The 17,469-nt window shown below is 46.5% G+C and overlaps 1 protein-coding gene across 2 annotated transcripts in view; it reads left to right on the top strand.

The window, feature by feature from the left end:
* The first annotated feature begins 445 nt into the window (after positions 1-445).
* Positions 446-17,469, top strand: part of cfap57 (cilia and flagella associated protein 57) — a 97,070-nt gene continuing 80,046 nt past the window's right edge. Inside the window, exons 1-3 of one of the 2 annotated variants that reach the window (XM_041207580.1) lie at positions 446-888; positions 10,339-10,652; positions 16,139-16,380. In XM_041207580.1, the coding sequence (XP_041063514.1) occupies positions 10,359-10,652; positions 16,139-16,380 (536 nt within the window). In that variant the 5' untranslated portion in view covers positions 446-888; positions 10,339-10,358. Of the gene's footprint in view, positions 1,207-10,338; positions 10,653-16,138; positions 16,381-17,469 lie in introns of both variants that reach the window. The other variant, XM_041207579.1, reaches the window with a different exon arrangement.

Here is a 17,469-nt window from a genome sequence, read left to right as displayed (position 1 = left end):
ACTGAAATATTTCTCTTCCGTATTGTGATGATTGCACCCCAAACATCCAGAAATGCTAGAGAAAGTTTGTGGAACTGTATCTAAGAGGAATCTCTTGCCTGCCATCTGACGGTCACTATGACTGGATTACACAAGGCACTAACTGAGTGACACAGAATGGTTACAGCTCAGAGGGAGCTGGGCTATTCGGCCCATCCTTTCCGTGCTGACCATCTGCAAGAACAACAGAAATATTCTGACTTAGTGCATTTCCCCCATTATAGGCTGGGGAATCAGAGCTTCAGTGACGTCCCCGCCCCGCCGCGGTTGCGGTCAACACGGTCACCAAGACGCAGGACTACAACTCCCACAATTCCACGCGATGCCCGTTTCCGGTTGGTTAAAGACGACTTCCGGTCGGTGTCCATGGTAACGGCGTTATTTACAGCAGCAGGAAGCGTTCGGAGAGTCAGAGTGTACAAGAGAGGGTGAAAATAGAGCGATAGAGAGATGGAGAGTGTGAAAGTGAGTGATAGTGATAGAGAGAGAGAGCGAGCACACTAGAGCTAGAGTGTTAGAGAGTGATAGAGTGAGTGAAAAAGTCATAGAGAGGTGATAATTTTAGAGAGCGCACACAGAGATAGACTGTTAGAGAGGACAATAGAGGCAGAGTGGGGGGAAAGTCATGGTGCTAAAATGGTACAGAGTATGCTTGAGTGACTAAGCCAAAGTGTAGGATTTAAACAGTGTGCTTATGAGCGTGAGAGGCAGGCAGAGATAATGTTAAAAAGTCTATGACAGGCACAAAATACATCAGAATATATGAAAAAGAGATTTGGACAGTGTTAGGAGAGGCATAAAGCATGTAGCAAAAGTGACAACTTGTAGAAGAAAGTGTAAGAAGATAGGGTGAGAAATTTACATCTTATATAAAGGCCGCAGATAAAGAGAATGTATAAGAGCTGGAGCGTGTGTTAGTATTTGGAGATGTAGTTTAATAGCAAGATTTATACAGAGAAGTATAGAAAGAAAAAAGTATTAAAAAGGAGAACCCTACCAGACAGTTCACCATGAGTACCCCAATGATTCAGGCCCATCACATTTTTGGATTGCAAGCTTCTGTTGCCAATAATGTTTTTTACTTTGATGATCAAAGCATAATGTTCCCAGCTGGGAGTAGCTGTGTGCGTTACAACGTCGACCAAAAATGGCAGAAATTTTTTCCAGGTAAGAGGCTTTATATAGTACAGAATGGCTCATTAATTGTGAACAATATAAGAAATAAAGAAAAGTGAAAGCCTTTATTTCTTTTCTTTATTCTTGGAATATGGGCATTGCTGGCTAGTCAGCATTAATTTAGCCATCCCCAACTGCCCTTGAGAAGGTGAGCTACTTTCTTGAACTCTGCAGTCCATGTGGTGTAGGCACACCCACAGTGCTTTTAGGGAGGGAGTTCCAGGATTTTGGTACAGTGACAGTGAAGGAACCATGTTCCAAGTCAGGACACTGTAACTTGGAGGGGAACTTACAGGTGGTGGTGTTAGTTGGCAGTTTGCAGGAAGTTATATTTAAATCTCCTGGTTTCTTTATTCATCCGCAAACCTTCAACAACTTTACATCGTGTATAGGCTGCCTCTTTTCTCTGTCTCTCCCCAAGTGTATTATCTCTCAATTATCTGCCACTTGTATCATCCTTAAGACTTTTACAAGCCTCCTTGCTGTTTGCCAAACCCCCTAGCAGGCAAAAGTTAAGCCGAGCCTTTCCTTCATTACAAGTTCATGCTTGCAATTCCAGCAGAGATTGTTGGATTGAAATTAGGAGCAGGAATCCTCTTTGATCTTTCCTTAACTCTGGGTGTCAAGGTCAGTTGTAAAGACCTGGTTGCTGGCCCAGTTGATATTGACTGACTAGGCCAGGAATCAAGAATGGAACTTTTCCAGCCTTCATTTCTCAGCTACTCCCTGCATTAACCTGCTAAGCCATTGAGGGAATACCAATTTTACACCTTTTAGGAAACCCAATAATTTCAGCTACTCTGATTTATTTTAAGTTTATTACCAATAGGAACATAGGAACGGGCTCATTTTAAAGAGTAACTTAACCTTTGGCTTCATATACAATAACATTGCATTCTTCACTGTTATGGTTTATGCTGTTGCCTGCACCTCAAAACTTAATTTGTCTTTAAACCTTTGCGTATATCTTTGTAGTTCCTGTGTATTTTTGTTTTTATTCATCCATGGGATGTGGGCTTTGCTGACTGGGCCAGCATTTATTGCCCATCCCTAGGTGCCCTTGAGAAGGTGATGGTGAGCTGCCTTCTTGAACCGCTGCAGTCCATGTGGTGTAGGTACACCCACAGTGCAGTTAGGGAGGAAGTTCCAGGATTTTGAACCAGTGACAGTGAAGGAACGGCGATATATTTCCAAATCAGGATGGTCAGTGTCTTGGAAGGGGACCTCCAGGTGGTGATGTTCCCATCTTTCTGCTGCCCTTGTCCTTCTAGATGGTAGTGGAAGATGCTGTCAAAGGAATCTTGGTAAATTCCTACAGTGCATCTTGTAGATGGTACACGCTGCTGCTACTGTGTTTTGGTGACGGAGGGAGTGAATGTTTGTGGATGTGGTGCCAATCAAGTGAGCTGCTTTGTCTTGGATGTTGTCAAGCTTCTTGAGTGTTGTGGGAGCTACACTCATCCAGGCAAGTGGGAAGTATTCTATCACACTCCTGACTTGTGCCTTGTAGATGGTGGACAGGCTTTGGGGAGTCAGGAGGTGGATTACTCGTCACAGGATTCTGAGCCTCTGACCTGCTCTTGTAGCCACAGTATTTATATGGCTAGTCCAGTTCAGTTTACGGTCAATGGTAACCCCAGGATGTTGATAGTGGGGGATTCAGTGATGGTAATGCCATTGAACGTCAAGGGGCAATGTGGATTCTCTCTTGTTGGAGATGGTCATTGCATGACACTTGCGTGGTTACTTGCCACTTGTCAGTCCAAGCCTGGATATTGGCCAGGTCTTGCTGCATTTGGACATAGACTACTTCAGTATCTGAGGAATCGCGAATGGTGCTGAACATTGTGCAATCATCAGCAAAAATTCCCACTTCTGACCTTATGTTGGCAGGAAGGTCATTGATGAAGCAGCTGAAGGTGGTTGGGTTGAGGACACCGCCCTGAGGAACTCCTGCAGTGATGTCCTGGAGCTGAGATGACTGACCTCCAACTACCACAACCATCTTCCTTTGTGCTAGGTATGACTCTAACAGCAGAGAATTTTCCCTCTGATTCCCATTGACTCCAGTTTTGCTAGGGCTTCTTGATACCGCACCCTGTCAAATGCTGCCTTGATGTCAAGGGCAGTCACTCTCACCTCAACTCGGGAGTTCAACTCTTTTGTCCATGTTTGAACCAAGACTGTAATGAGGTCAGGAGCTGAGTGGCCCTGGCGGAACCCAAACTGGATATCAGTGAGCAAGTTATTGTAAGCAAGTGCAGCTTGATAGCACTATTGATGACCCCTTCCATTACTTTACTGATGATTGAGAGTAGACTGATGGGGTGGTAATTGGCCAGTAGTTCTGTGTTATAGCTTCACCAGGTTGACACCTTATTTTTATGTATGCCTGGTGCTGCTCCTGGCATGCCCTAGTGCACTCTTCATTGAGCCAGTGTTGATCACCCGGGTTGATGGTAATGGTAGAGTGGTGGATATGCAGGCCATGCGATTACAGATTGTGTTCTAGTACAATCCTGCTGCTGCTGATGGCCCACAGCGCCTCAGGCACGCCCAGTCTTGAGTTGCTAGATCTGTTCAAAATCTATCCCATTTAGCAAGATGGTAGTGCCACACAACACGATGATGATTTCCTCAATGTGAAGGTGGGACTAGTCTTCACAAGGATTGTGAGGTGATCACTCCTACTAACCCTGTCATGGACAGATACATTTGTGGTAGGTAGGTTGGTGAGGATGAGGTCAAGTATGCTTTTCTATCTTGTTGGTTCCCTCACCACCCACCGCAGACCCAGTTTAGCAGCTATGTACCTTAGGACTCGGCCAGCTTAGTCAGTAGAGGTGCTATCGAGCCACTCTTGGTGATGGACATTGAAGTCCCCCGCCCAGAGCACATTCTGCGCCCTTGCCACCCTCAGTACTTCCTCCAAGTGGTGTTCAACATGGAGGAGCATTGATTCATCAGCTGAAGGCGGTACATGGTAATCAGCAGCAAATTTCCTTGTCCATGTTTGACCTCATGCCATGAGACTTCATTGGGGTCCAGAGTCAATGTTGAGGACTCCTAGGGCAATTCCCTCCCAACTGTATACCACTGTGCTGCCACCTCTGCTGGGTCTGTCCTGCCGGTCAGACAGGACATATCCAGGGATGGTGATGGTGGTGTCTGGAACATTATCTGTAAGGTATGATTCTGCAAGGATGACTATGTCAGGCTGTTGTTAGACTAGTCTGTGAGACAGCTCTCTCAATTTTGGCACTAGCCCCCAGATGTTAATAAGGAGGACTTTGCAGCATTGACAGGACTGAGTTTGCCGTTGTCGTTTCTGGTGCCTAGGTCGAAGCTGGGTGGTCCGTCCGATTTTATTCCTTTTTTGTGACTTTGTAGCAGTTTGTTACAATATTGCTGTGGGTCTGGATCACATGTAGGCCAGACCAGGTAAGGATGACAGATTTCCTTCCCTAAGGGACATTAGTAAACCAGATGGGTTTTTAACACAACCGACAATTATTTCATGTTAGTCGTTAGACTTTTATTCCAGATTTTTATTGGATTCAAATATCACCATCTGCCATGATGGGATTCGAAGCTGGGTCCCCAGAGCATTACCCTGGGTCTTGGGATCACTAGTCCAGTGACAATACCACATCACCTCCTTCTTCATTATCACTTACATGGGCCCTTCATTGTCACTTATGCCTGGTAATATTTATGACACCGAACGTAAATCTCTAACTTTGTAAGAAAGTGCTATTCAGTCAAAAACACAGCAAAGTTATGGGAGCTTTACTTCTTTTTCACCCTTTAAAGAGAGGATTCAGGGTTGTATTCTAATGAATTGGTTCATCTTAAATAATCTATAAGGAGACACATATGCACACAAAAAATTACACATATCTACATATGTAGTATATGTATATAAATAATATAAAATTGTCTTTCTGAGCAGCTTTGGTGGACAGCCAATTTTTCCCAAAATCTTGTTTAGCCCTGTTCTGTTGCCGGTGTCAAATGGCACAGTGAGAAAGTAAGGTGAAAGTAAAGGTAAAGGGGTATACCCTTTTCCCTAAACTTCTCTTGTAGCTGGCATATCGAGAAGATCATGTCAGTAGATCTTCTGGCATGGAAACCACACTGTGCTTCTGGTTACGCTTGATTGGTGAGTGGATGGTGTCTTTTAAGTATAACCCTAGCAAAGGCCTTCCCTGTGATATTAAGGAGTGAGATGCCCCTGTGGTCACTGCAGTCTCCTCTGTAGCTTTTGCTTTTGTATTCATGATTTTAGCATTAAGCATCTCCTGTGGAACAGAGCCTACCTTCCTGCAGAAAAGGGGAAGCTCATAAAGGTGTAGCAATAGATGGGACTTTCTGTGCTTGAACAGTTTGATTGAGATTCCTTCCTTGCCAGGTGCCCTTCCGGTGGTCTGTAGTCTTCCCAAGCTCAACTGATGATCGTTCTTCATCCAATTCATCCATGACAGGAATCTGTGGGAAGTGTACAGTGTTTAATTTTGTGGCACTAAATCTTAAAAGTGACAACCCCACCCCATTTTCAGACCCCAATTATATTGCTTAGCATGTTCCAAGCAGCAGATGAACTCTCAGCTTCAATGTGTGTAAACTGACCCTTGTGCATTACATACAGCTGAGAAAAGTTATTGTTAAAAAAAAATGACCTCCTTTTAACTTGTCCCAATACCACACACTGGGCAGAATTTAATGCCCTCCCCAGTGGTGCGTTTGCTGGCAATGGGCATTTAATGGACCCTGATGCCTTCCTGCCTCTGCCCCAATTAAATCCACGGTGAGAAGGCTGGTGAAGGGCAATTAATACCCAATTAAGGCCCTCAACCCATCGCCATTGCTATTCACCCAGCGAGAGACTCACCATGCAGGAAGCCTCAAAAGCGAATCCTGTTGGGGTAGCTTGTCTGCTTCCAGGGACATCCCTCAATGTCAGGCAGTCAGTGCCTGATCAAGGGACTCGGCATTGGGAAGGGTGGGGTGGGGTGGGGGTGGGGGGCACTGATGAGATCCATTCCCTTGCCTTGCTGTGGAAAAACCTTCTCCGCAACTCACAACTTGCGAACGCCTTCCTGCCATCCCTCACCAATGGCCTGGTTCACCCGACAATCCTAGCCCTTGAGTAGTTGCATTACTGGTACCAGCCACCTCCTCCCCAGTGGTGCTGCCAAGTAATGAAGAACGACTGGCCCATGATTTACTGGCAGCTCTCGGCAGACAGGATATCCATCCCAGGGTCCTTGAGCAAAGGGAATGCCTGTGGCCACATTGTTAAGTGTCTTATTGTCAGTTAACACAGCGGGCCTTCCTGAAAAGGGGAAAATTGGAGCTCTTGCTGGCGGGCAAGGCCCCCGTCACCTGTATTAAGTTCCACTCACTACCTCTGAGTAAGAGTGAATTTGTCCCGATGCTTCTGAAACTAAGTGCTAGAAAATTTGCCAGAGTAGCTGTGTTGTGTGGCACTACCACTGTGCTAATTGGGATAGGCTTCGAACAGATTTAGCAACTCAAGACTGGATAGCCATGAAGCGCTATGGGCCACCAAAAGCAGCAGAATTGTACTCAACCACAGTCTGTAACCTCATAATCTGGCATATCCCCCACTCTACCATTACCACTAAGCCAGGGGATCAACTCTGGTTCAATGAAGAGTGCAGGAGCACAAGCCAGCAGCAACACCAGGCATACCTAAAAATGAGGTGTCGACCTGGTGAAGCTACAACATGGGACTACTTGAGTGCAAACAGAACAAGCAACAAATGATTCCACAACCAACAGGTCAGATCTAAGCTCTGCAGTCCTGCCACATCCAGTTGTGAATGATGGTGGACAATTTAAAAACTCATTGGAGGAGGTGGCTCCACAAATATCCCTAATCTCAATGATGGGGGAACCCAGCACGTCAGTGCAAAAGATAAGGCTGAAACATTTGCAACAATCGTCAGCCAGAAGTGCTGAGTGGATGGTCCATCTCAGCCTCCTCCAGAGGTTCCCAGCATTGCCGATGCCAGTCTTCAGCCAATTTGATTCACTCCATGTGATATCAAGAAATGGCCGAAGGCACTGGATACTGCAAAAGCTATGGGACCTGACAATATTCTGGGAATAGTACTGAAGACTTGTGTTCCAGAACTTGTCGTGCTTCTAGCCAAGCTGTATAGTACAGCTACAACACTAGCATTTACCCGACAATGTGGAAAGTTGCCTTTGTATGTCCTGTACACAAAAAGCAGGACAGATCCAACCCGGTCAATTACTGCCCCATCTGTCCGTCCTCCATCACTAGTAAAGTGATTGAAGGCGTCAGCAACAGTGCTATCAAGCGGTACATGCTTAGGAATAACCTGCTCACTGACGCTCAGTTTGGGTTCTGTTAAGGCCACTCAGCTCCTGACTTCAGTACAGCCTTGGTTCACACATGGACGAAAGAACTGAACTCGTGAGGTGAGAGTGACTGCCTTTGACATCAAGGCAGCATTTGACCGAGTGTGGCATCAAGGAGCCCTAGCAAAATTATAGCCAATGAAAATCAGGGGGAAAACTCTCTGCTGGTTGGAGTCATGCCTCGCCCAAAGGAAGATAGTTGTGGCCGTTGAAAGTCAATCATCTCAATTCCAGGACATCACTGCAGGAGTTCCTCCGGGTGGTGTCCTAGGCCCAACCATCTTCAGCTGCTTCATCAATGACCTTCCTTCCACCATAAGGTCAGAATTGGGAATGTTTGCTGATGATTGTACAATGTTCAGCATCATTCATGACTCCTGAGATACCATCGCAGTTCATGTCCAAATGAAGCAAGACCTGTACAATATCCAGGCTTGGGCTGACAAGTGGCAAGTAACATTCGCGCCACACGAGTGTCAGGCCATGACTATCGCCAACAAGAGAGAATCCAACCATCGCTTCTTGATGGTCAATGGCATGTCCAATGGATCAAATCTAAGCTATGCAGTCCTGCCACATCCAGTCGTGAATGGCGGTGGACAATTAAACAACTCTCTGGAGGAGGAGGCTCCACAAATATCCCCATCCTCAATGATTGAGGAGCCCAGCACATCAGTGCAAAAAATAAGGTTGAAGCATTTGCTACAATCTTCAGCTAGAAGTGCCGAATGGATGATCCATCTCGGCCTCCTTCGGAGGCCCCCATCACTACAGATGGCCGTCTTCAGCCAATTCGATTCACTCCACACAATATCAAGAAATGGCTGAAGACACTGGATACTGCAAAGGCTATGGGACCTGACAATATTCCAGCAATAGTACTGAAGACTTGTGCTCCAGAACTTGCTGCGCCCCTAGCCAAGCTGTTCCAGTACAGTTACAACACCGGCATCTACCCAGCTACGTGGAAGATTGCCCACGTATGTCCTGTACACAAAAAGCAGGAAAAATCCAACCTGGCCAATTACCACCCCATCAGTCTACTGTCCATCAACAGTTAAGTAATGGAAGGGGTCATCAACAGTGCTATAAGCGACAATTGCTTAGCAATAATCTGCTTACTGTTCTGAGTTTGGGTTCAGCCAGGGCCACTCAGCTCCTGACCTCATTACAGCCCTGGTTTAAACATGGACAAAAGAGCTGAACTGTAGAGGTGAGATGAGAGTGACTGCCCTTGATGTCAAGGCAGCATTTGACAGAGTGTGGCATCAAGGAGCCCCAGCAAAACTGGAGTCAATGGGAATCAGGGGGAAAGCTTTCCGCTGGTTGGAGTCATACCTCGCACAAAGGAAGATGATTGTGATTGTTGGAGGTCAGTCCTGTTAGTTCCAGGACATCACTGCAGGAGTTCCTCAGGGTAGTGTCCTCGGCCTAATCATCTTCAGCTGCTTCATCAATGATCTTCCTTCCATGATAAGGTTAGAATTGGGGATGTTCGCTGATGATTGCACAATGTTCAGCACCATTCTCCTCAGATACTAAAGCAGTCTATGTCCAAATGCAGCAAGACCTGGACAATATCCAGGCTTGGGCTGACAAGTGGCAAGTAACATTCGCGCCACACAAGTGTCAGGCCATGACCATCCCCAGCAAGAGAGAATCCAACCATCGCTCCTTGATGGTCAATGGCATTGCCATCACTGAATCCCCCACTATCAACATCCTGGGGTTTACCATTGACCATAAACTGAACTGGACCAGCCATATAAATACTGTAGCTACAAGAGCAGATCAGGGGCTAGGATCCGTATGACGAGTAACTCTCCTCCTGACACCCCAAAGCCTGTCCAACATCTACAAGGCACAAGTCAGGAGTGTGATGGAATACTCCACACTTGCCTGGATGAGTGTAGCTCCCACAACACTCAAGAAGCTTGACACCATCCAGGACAAAGCAGCCCACTTGATTGGCACCACATCCACAGCATTCACACCCTCCACCACCGACGCACAGTAGCAGCAGTGTGTCCCATCTACAAGATGCAAGACAGGAATTCACCAAGGCTCCTTTGACAATACCTTCCAAACCCATGACCATCTAGAAGGACAAAGGCATCAGGCACATGGGAACACCACCTGGAAGTTCCCCTCCAACATTTCACCATCTTGACTTGGAAATATATTGCCGTTCCTTCATCGTCGCTGGGTCAAAATAGTGGAACTTCCTCCCTAACAGCACCATGGGTGTACCTACACCACAGGGACTACAGTGTTTAAGAAGGCAACTCACCACCACCTTCTTATGGGCAATAAGTGCTGGCCCAGCCAGCGAAGCCCACGTCCCATGAATGAATAAAAAAAAAGGTGGAATGGCTCATGTATTGACTTTCCATTAAAAGCAGCTCCCATCTGCCAAACAGCCCTGTCTAGCTGGCTCAGCTGACATCATAAGCTTGTTGTATGTGGGACATGCGACAATCTGAATTCTGTTATGTAGTGCACTCGTACAACTAATACACTTTCCTTCTAGACTGTCTGTTCTATATCAATGCATCCAATTTTCCTCTCTCCATTAAAGAAAATGCAAGCTTCTACTTTTGATATGGCCACCTACAAGCCAACATGATTCTACAGATATTCATAATTAATATTCTACAGATATTAAAGAGCATTGACTAATAACCTATATTTTTGTTGTATTGTTGAATTCAGGCTCTGAAAAAAGCCAAGGTATGTTGGCCCTTGCTCTTAGTCCCAATCGACGATATCTGGCCATTTCTGAAAAGGGTGAAAAAGCCACAGTGGCTATATATGATATACAGCATGATCAAAGTAGAAAGAAAAAGTTACTAAGTGTGAATGATCTTCAGGCTCAGGAGTTTGTCAGTATTGCCTTCTCGCCAGACTCCAAGTACCTGATTGCGCAGTCTGGGAAACCTGATTGGACACTGATCTACTGCTTATGGAAGAAACAGAAAATCATTGGTGTTATGAAAACTACAACTAACGCAAATCCTATTTACCAGGTAATTTTTGGTTAATCCATGCCGTTAACTTCAGTTACCATTATTTCTAATTTATTTAGAAAGCTGACTATTAATTCAAACTGAAATGTGTTTCTAATTTACAAGGATTTGGGATCAAGGATCAGTAGGCATTCATGTCAGTGCTGAAGTCTGGATCCACTTTTATATTTGTTTCGTGAAAAACTACTAAAACAATTACAAAGTAGAAGAGAAGATTTAGCGAAATGCAAAATCTTTCTCTTTCTCTGACAGTCTTGACCATATATTTAATATTTTCCACCTAATTTGAACTTAAATGAGAGAATAAGTAAAACTAGATTCACATAATCAGTATGATAGTTGATGTTATTTCTCCTCTTCCCACTTTCAATTTGGGAGAGAGAGAAAGTGGAAATCCTTCCTTAATCCCATTGCTCAGATATTTTAAAAAGCTCATTCTCTTCATTACCTGTCATTGCACTCCTGCCCACTGGCCAGTTATGCATGGCAATGATCGAAAGCATGTGAATGAAACCGTGAAGATAAAATTACCCAGGCCTCATGCCATTGAAGTCAGGATGGTTTGCTGTCCCTCTCAGCTCCCATCTGCCTGAGTTAAAATTTCAGGGCACAAGTGTAGACATTTAATTCAGGTGACGGGGTCTCGCACATCAGCTGGAGAGCTGACGAGAGTCCTGCGTCACCTCTTTTCAGGAAGGCCCACTGAATTAAGTGCCAATCAGGCACTTAATTGGGCAGCGGTGAGCCTTCCCCGGGATTAAGGACCTCAAAGACAGAAGTCTCGCCTGCTGAGAGCTTTTTTTTGGAAAAATATACTTTATTCATAAAATATCAGAAAGAACATTACAAAACATTTCTAAATGGCCATCATAAAAAGTGCAATCTTATTCAACTTTTACACATAGATCATGAAGTGCTTCAATACAATCAATGAATATTACAGTCATTTCAATGTGGTCATTACAGACAGGCAGACAACTCCAATCCCATTGCACTTTCTACATACATCATATTGCACTCTGAGGTGCTTCAGTACAATTATGATACATTCAATATTCACTACATATGATATTTGTGAGTCGTACAGCCTGAGGGGTCTTTGCAATTCCCAGCCCCTCAGTGCACTATGGTAGAAAGGTCTTAGACAGTGACCCTTCCCCATTGCACCTTTGCAGCAGCTGCCCCAAGCTTTACTGCATCCCTCAGCACGTAGTCCTGGACCTTGGAATGTGCCAGTCTGCAACACTCGGTCGAGGATAACTCTTTGCACTGGAAGACCAACCAATTTCGGGCAGACCAAAGAGCATCTTTCACTGAGTTGATGATCCTCCAGCTGCAGTTGATGTTTGTCTCGGTGTGTGTCCCTGGGAACAGCCCGTAGAGCACAGAACTGCTCGGGATGAACCGCGACAAAAACCACTGCATCTCTTTTCAGACCTTCTTTGCAAAGACACATTCAACAAGGAGGTGAACAACAGTCTCTTCCCCACCACAGCCACCTCGAGGTGCAGAGGAAATGAGACTCCTGACATGTGGGAAGGATCTGACGGGGAGGGCCTTTCTCACCACCAGCCAAGCTACATCTTGGTGCTTGTTAGAAAGTTCTGGTGATGAGGCATTCTGCCAAATGACTTTGACAGTCAGCTCGGGAACGATCCGACAGGATCCACCCTCTCCTTTTCCCACAGGGCCTCTAGGACATTACGTGCCGATCACTGCCTGATGGACTTGTGGTCAAAGGTGTTTCTCTGCATAAATTTTTCCATAAGGGATAGGTAGTACAGCACGGTCCAACTACTTGGCCTTTTGGCTAAGAGCAAGTGTAATGAGGCAATTGCTATAACCAGTCGAGCCCCAAACCAGGGGGTACGTAATGCCATTAGGGTGGCGGTGACGGACAGTGAAGGGCAAACACCCGTGGATCATGCCTTCTTCATTAAGCTAATCCTTTTTGGAGTCCTGTGGATTTGAAGCCGTGGAGGTCTACTGCCTGCAGGACTTCCCCAGCGCTGGACACTTCGATGTGACCTTCAAGAATGTTGCTGCCTGCATCAAGTTCCTGAAGGTGTTCAAGGAAAAGAGAGACCAGCCGCAGATGAAGATCCTGACGGTGGAGCTACTCTTTGCTCTGCCATTGCAATGGGACCGTGTGGTGACTGGGCACCCCTTCAACCCCCAAGTCCCTGTCACCGATGTGCTCGCCTTCCTCGTCAAGTACGTCGACAAGGTTGGCAACTGCACCGAGGTTAAAGACGCCTTCAGGATTTGGACCAGCAAACGCCAGGTCAAGTTCACACTGAAGGCGCTTGGTAAGGGAGCCATCCTCCACCCTCCTTCCAGCTTTGCTACTGGGGAAAGCCGCGGCTTCTTTGTCTACGCTGGGCAGCCCAAACTTGTCGCTCATTCGGCAAGTCTGGTCATGTGGCGGCCAACTGCAACGCCATCCTCTGCAAGAATTACAAGCAGCAAGGGCACCAAACAAAGGACTGCAAACAGACTAAGTACTGCACCCTGTGTGACAAGGCAGGCACCTCTACAAGAACTGCCCCAAACGCTACCTCACTTATGCACAGGCAGCCAAAACCAACGAGGGGAAAGCAGATGAAATGTTTAGTGTCACTGCTACCAAGGACACTTTCAACCCCCCAACCACCAAGGCCTCCAGCGAGCACAATGGGACAAAGGAGGACATGGAGAGAGACAAGATGAAGGAAAAGATTGAGGCAGCAGACAGCCAAACAACTGTACTGTCCCCTGAACCTCCCACCCCTCAGCAGACCAAATCAATGGAGGATGAACCAGCAGAAAATCAATAGGGGGAGTGGCAGCTGGTGAAGAGGGCTAAAAAGAAGAAGGGGCTAAGAAGGGACCAAGCCACTTCCCAGACGGGTGGCTAGATCCGCCTCCCATCCGACATGGATGACAAGGGCTGCTGCTCTTCGGACAAAGAAGGGCAAGGACGGCACCAACAGAAGGAGTGGCGAAGCTCTAGGGAGGTCAAGGATGATCACCTGATCTCCAGAACATTGGGGGCAATGAGAAGATCAGCGCACCCCAACTTTGCCCACAACTTGAAGAGGCCAGCGCATGCCAGCTCTGGGAAGCCGGGAGCAGCAACAACCAGAGGGGGAGTGGTTTGGAGAGACTTCTTCAACAGAGAACAATTCAAAGCTCATTCCTTGCACAAACCCCCAGATGCCACCTGAGTGGAACATTTCCAGTGGGATGGTTCAGGACAGTTTCCTCAGCCCATCCAAAGTGAGACAGTTTGTAAACACTATGGGTATGCAGGAGCAGACCAAAGGTCTGGAACTCTCAAAGACAACAGGTTTGATAAGCGACAAAATGCTTTAAAAATGGGGATAAAGATTGTATCCGTAAATGTGCCTTGCATTAACTCTACTATGCGATGTGTTGCGACCTTGGATTATCTTGCCAAGGTCAAAGTTGACCTGTTTCTGCAGGAGTGTGCAATACCGCACCTCAGGTCCTACAGGCAATGGGTCACAATGGTGGTCCCATGGACCATCGATCTGGTCAGGAGGAAATGACTCATGTTCCTCCTGCCTGGGTCTTCTGCTGTGGGGAGGCAACTTCACCGTCTCTGAGGTCAAGGAGGTGGTAGGTGGGCGCCTCCTCATAGCAGACGTAATGTACAAGAATGCTCCACTCCGGTTAATTAACGTGTATGCCCCGGCTCAAAAGAGCGAGCGGCTGGCGGTCTTTCAGCAGCTCCCACTGCTGCTGGCGACCTCCAGGCCAGTCATTCTGGGCGGTGACTTCAACTGCATCATTGATGCAGCTGGACGATCTGACAGGGCTGACAGCAGATTGGACGTTATGTCCAGATCCCTGATGGAAACAGTAAAGGATGCCAAGCTGCATGACGTCTTCAGCAACCCTGCAGATGGAGCACAGCATGGATACACCTGGTCGCGGCCAGACAGGTCCATCTGTTCCAGGATAGACATCCTGTTTGTGTTCCGTGCGTTCACAGTCAGATCCACCGTCGTCAAGCCGGTGTTCTTCTTTGACCACTGCCTCCTACTGGCTGGCTGTCAGTTACAGTAAGACCAGAGGGTTGGCAGGGGGACATGGAAGCTGAACGTGCATCTGCTGACCCCAGAGAACATTGAGGAACTCGAGAGGGATTACAAAGGTTGGACTCCAGAAAGACATGCAGAACCTGCTCTGGCTGCAGTCAATGGGGGTCGATGTCAAGAAAGAACTCCAGGAGGTGAAGAGCCAGCAAGCCTCGCTCTCTGCCTTGGAGGCCTCCAAGATCATCTTCCAGTCCAGATTCCGCTCCATGGAGCAGGATGAGGCGTGCTGAAGTTTCTTCTTCCAAAAAGTACACAGAGAGAGCTCTATGATCAGCCTGAAGGAAGTAGACGGCTCAGTAAAGTCATCGCAGTCTGACATTTTGAGGAGCAGCAAACCCTTTTATGCTGGATTGTATGACATGAAGCCCACAGACAGCACAGCCTCCCAGTCCTTCCTGTCCTCTATCAAGGAGGCCTTAGACGACTGTACACGGGAGAGTCTGGACAAACCGCTAAGTCCTGACGAACTGACTAAGGCCCTTGAGTCCTTCGAGAAAAGTAAGACTCCTGAAAGCGACGGCTAGCCGGCTGAGTCGTATTCGGCTCTGTGGGACTGGATTGGCTCAGACCTGCTAGAAGTGTACGAGAGTATGCTTCTGGCTGGCAGCCTGTCAGAATCCATGAGGAAAGGCATCAACACCCTCGTCTACAAGCAGAAGTGGGAAAGGGAGCAAATTAGAGATTGGTGACTCATTTCACTGCTGAATGTGGACTATAAGATCCTGTCCAAGGTCATTGCTAATCGGGTCAAGTCTGCTCTGGACCCAGGATCCACCCTAACCAGACCTGCTCTGCACCCACTGTGCTACTCAGGGATACGATTGCCCATGTACAGGACAGGACAGGACAGGGGTGTAGACACCTACCTTATCAGCCTGGATCAGAAGGCCTTTGACAGAATACCGCGCACCTACGTGGTGGATGTGCTCTCCAAAATGGGGTTTGGGGAGGGAATCTGCAACTGGATCCAACTGCTCTACACTGACATCGGTAGCGCAGTCTCAATCAATGGGTGGGAATCAGAAAGCTTTCCTATTAAATCTGGAGTCAGGCAGGGCTTCCCTCTCTCCCCTGTCCTGTTTGTGTGTTGCATAGAATACTTTGCTGAGTCCATCATGAAGGATCCGGGCATAAGAGGAGTGATGATCACAGACAGTGGAGGCACTCGGGCCAAAGCCTCCCTGTACATGGACATTAATGTATTTGCATAAGAACAGGAATGTAGCATCACTGTCATGGAAGTTTGTTCTGTAATTGGTTCCAATAATTACTTTGTCCTTCAACACAAAGTGCAGTACAATCTGCTAAATGTATCATATGTATCATTCAGATCCCAGTAACGTGCTGTATATGCTAGCCAGTGATTTTCTTTTTTTATGTTAGATCAGCTTTAATCCTCAAGATAACACACAGATCTGCGTGATTGGGGATGGTGTTTTAAAACTATTACGATATGCTGATGGAAATCTCAAACAAACGAACTTCCAAAAGTTTGAGCTACAGAATTTTCTCGCACATGCTTGGATGCCTGACGATCGCATCATTGTTGGCACTGACATGGGAAAAATTTACCTGTTTGAATTGGCTGAACTGCGCTGGGAGTATGCCATAGCACTAGAACTCAGGTACAGTATGAGTGGAGACAGTGTGGCCCCTAACTTGCTCTATTTTCTCAATAGTTGTTGTAATGATTCTCAAGCAGTTCTGTGTTGGAGATCCTCAGTAAATATTAACCTGGAGGCCTGAATTTTTGTTCCCGACTAGGGAGCACAGAGTCTGGACAACTCCCCGCTCTGAAAACCCACCCAGGAAAAAAGGCCCCAGAACTTTTGATTTTCATTCCTGGGATCTGGATTTTATGGGAGTCATGGCGGGCAACCCTGGAAACAGTGCGGAGGCTGCTGGGTGCGAAGGCAGTTTCTGGGCTGGGCTGGGCGGAAAGCCTGCCTTGGTGCATGGGCACTTTGCCAAAACACTGAGAAAAAACAATAAAGCAAAAAAAAAAGCCCTCCACCCCTCACTCCTTATGCCCCCACACACTCCCCTTGCCCCATCCATGTCAACCCATGACCCCCACCCTCGCCTTCCATAGCCTCTCATACTCTTTATGCCAGCCTATGCCCCCCTGCCCACCCCATGCCCCTCAGGACCCATGCTGAGAAGTTATTAAGTGTCTATTGATGAATTCAGAATTTCAAAATAAAATATTCTTATTGATGAAAACCCATTCACTACATTTAATTCATTTTAATCCCTCATAAAAACAAACATTGGAATTCACAGTCCTACTTCAAACAGTTTATAACCACTTGAAGTTGTCAATAAAACTGTGACTTAGCGTGCATCCCACTGTATTAATGAAAGGTTGTGAAGTCAGTCACGCAGTACTCATGCTGTAATGATAACCCTCAGGCCTATATCGACAACAGAGTGAAATAGCAAGAACTGAAGTTTTAACACTGCAATCAGCTTTTTCAAATATTTGAAGGGCAGGAATTTTAAATGCCTTGACAGCTTGACAGCCCCTTTTGACAGCTCTCTTGACAGTTCCAATAAAATTGACAGTTCTGATGAATTCATTATGATTAGGGTGGTCTTGTGAACCCTAAATTACCATCTGCCATTAAATTTTGAGCTGCAAACATGGATGGTATTGAGACAGATCTTCGACTCTAGCACATATTTATGTATTAAAAGTGATGTAATTTTTGTGC

This window comes from Carcharodon carcharias, chromosome 16, assembly GCF_017639515.1.
Source record: "Carcharodon carcharias isolate sCarCar2 chromosome 16, sCarCar2.pri, whole genome shotgun sequence".
Classification (NCBI taxonomy): Eukaryota; Metazoa; Chordata; class Chondrichthyes; order Lamniformes; family Lamnidae; genus Carcharodon; species Carcharodon carcharias.
This window is presented reverse-complemented; position numbering and strand designations above follow the sequence as displayed.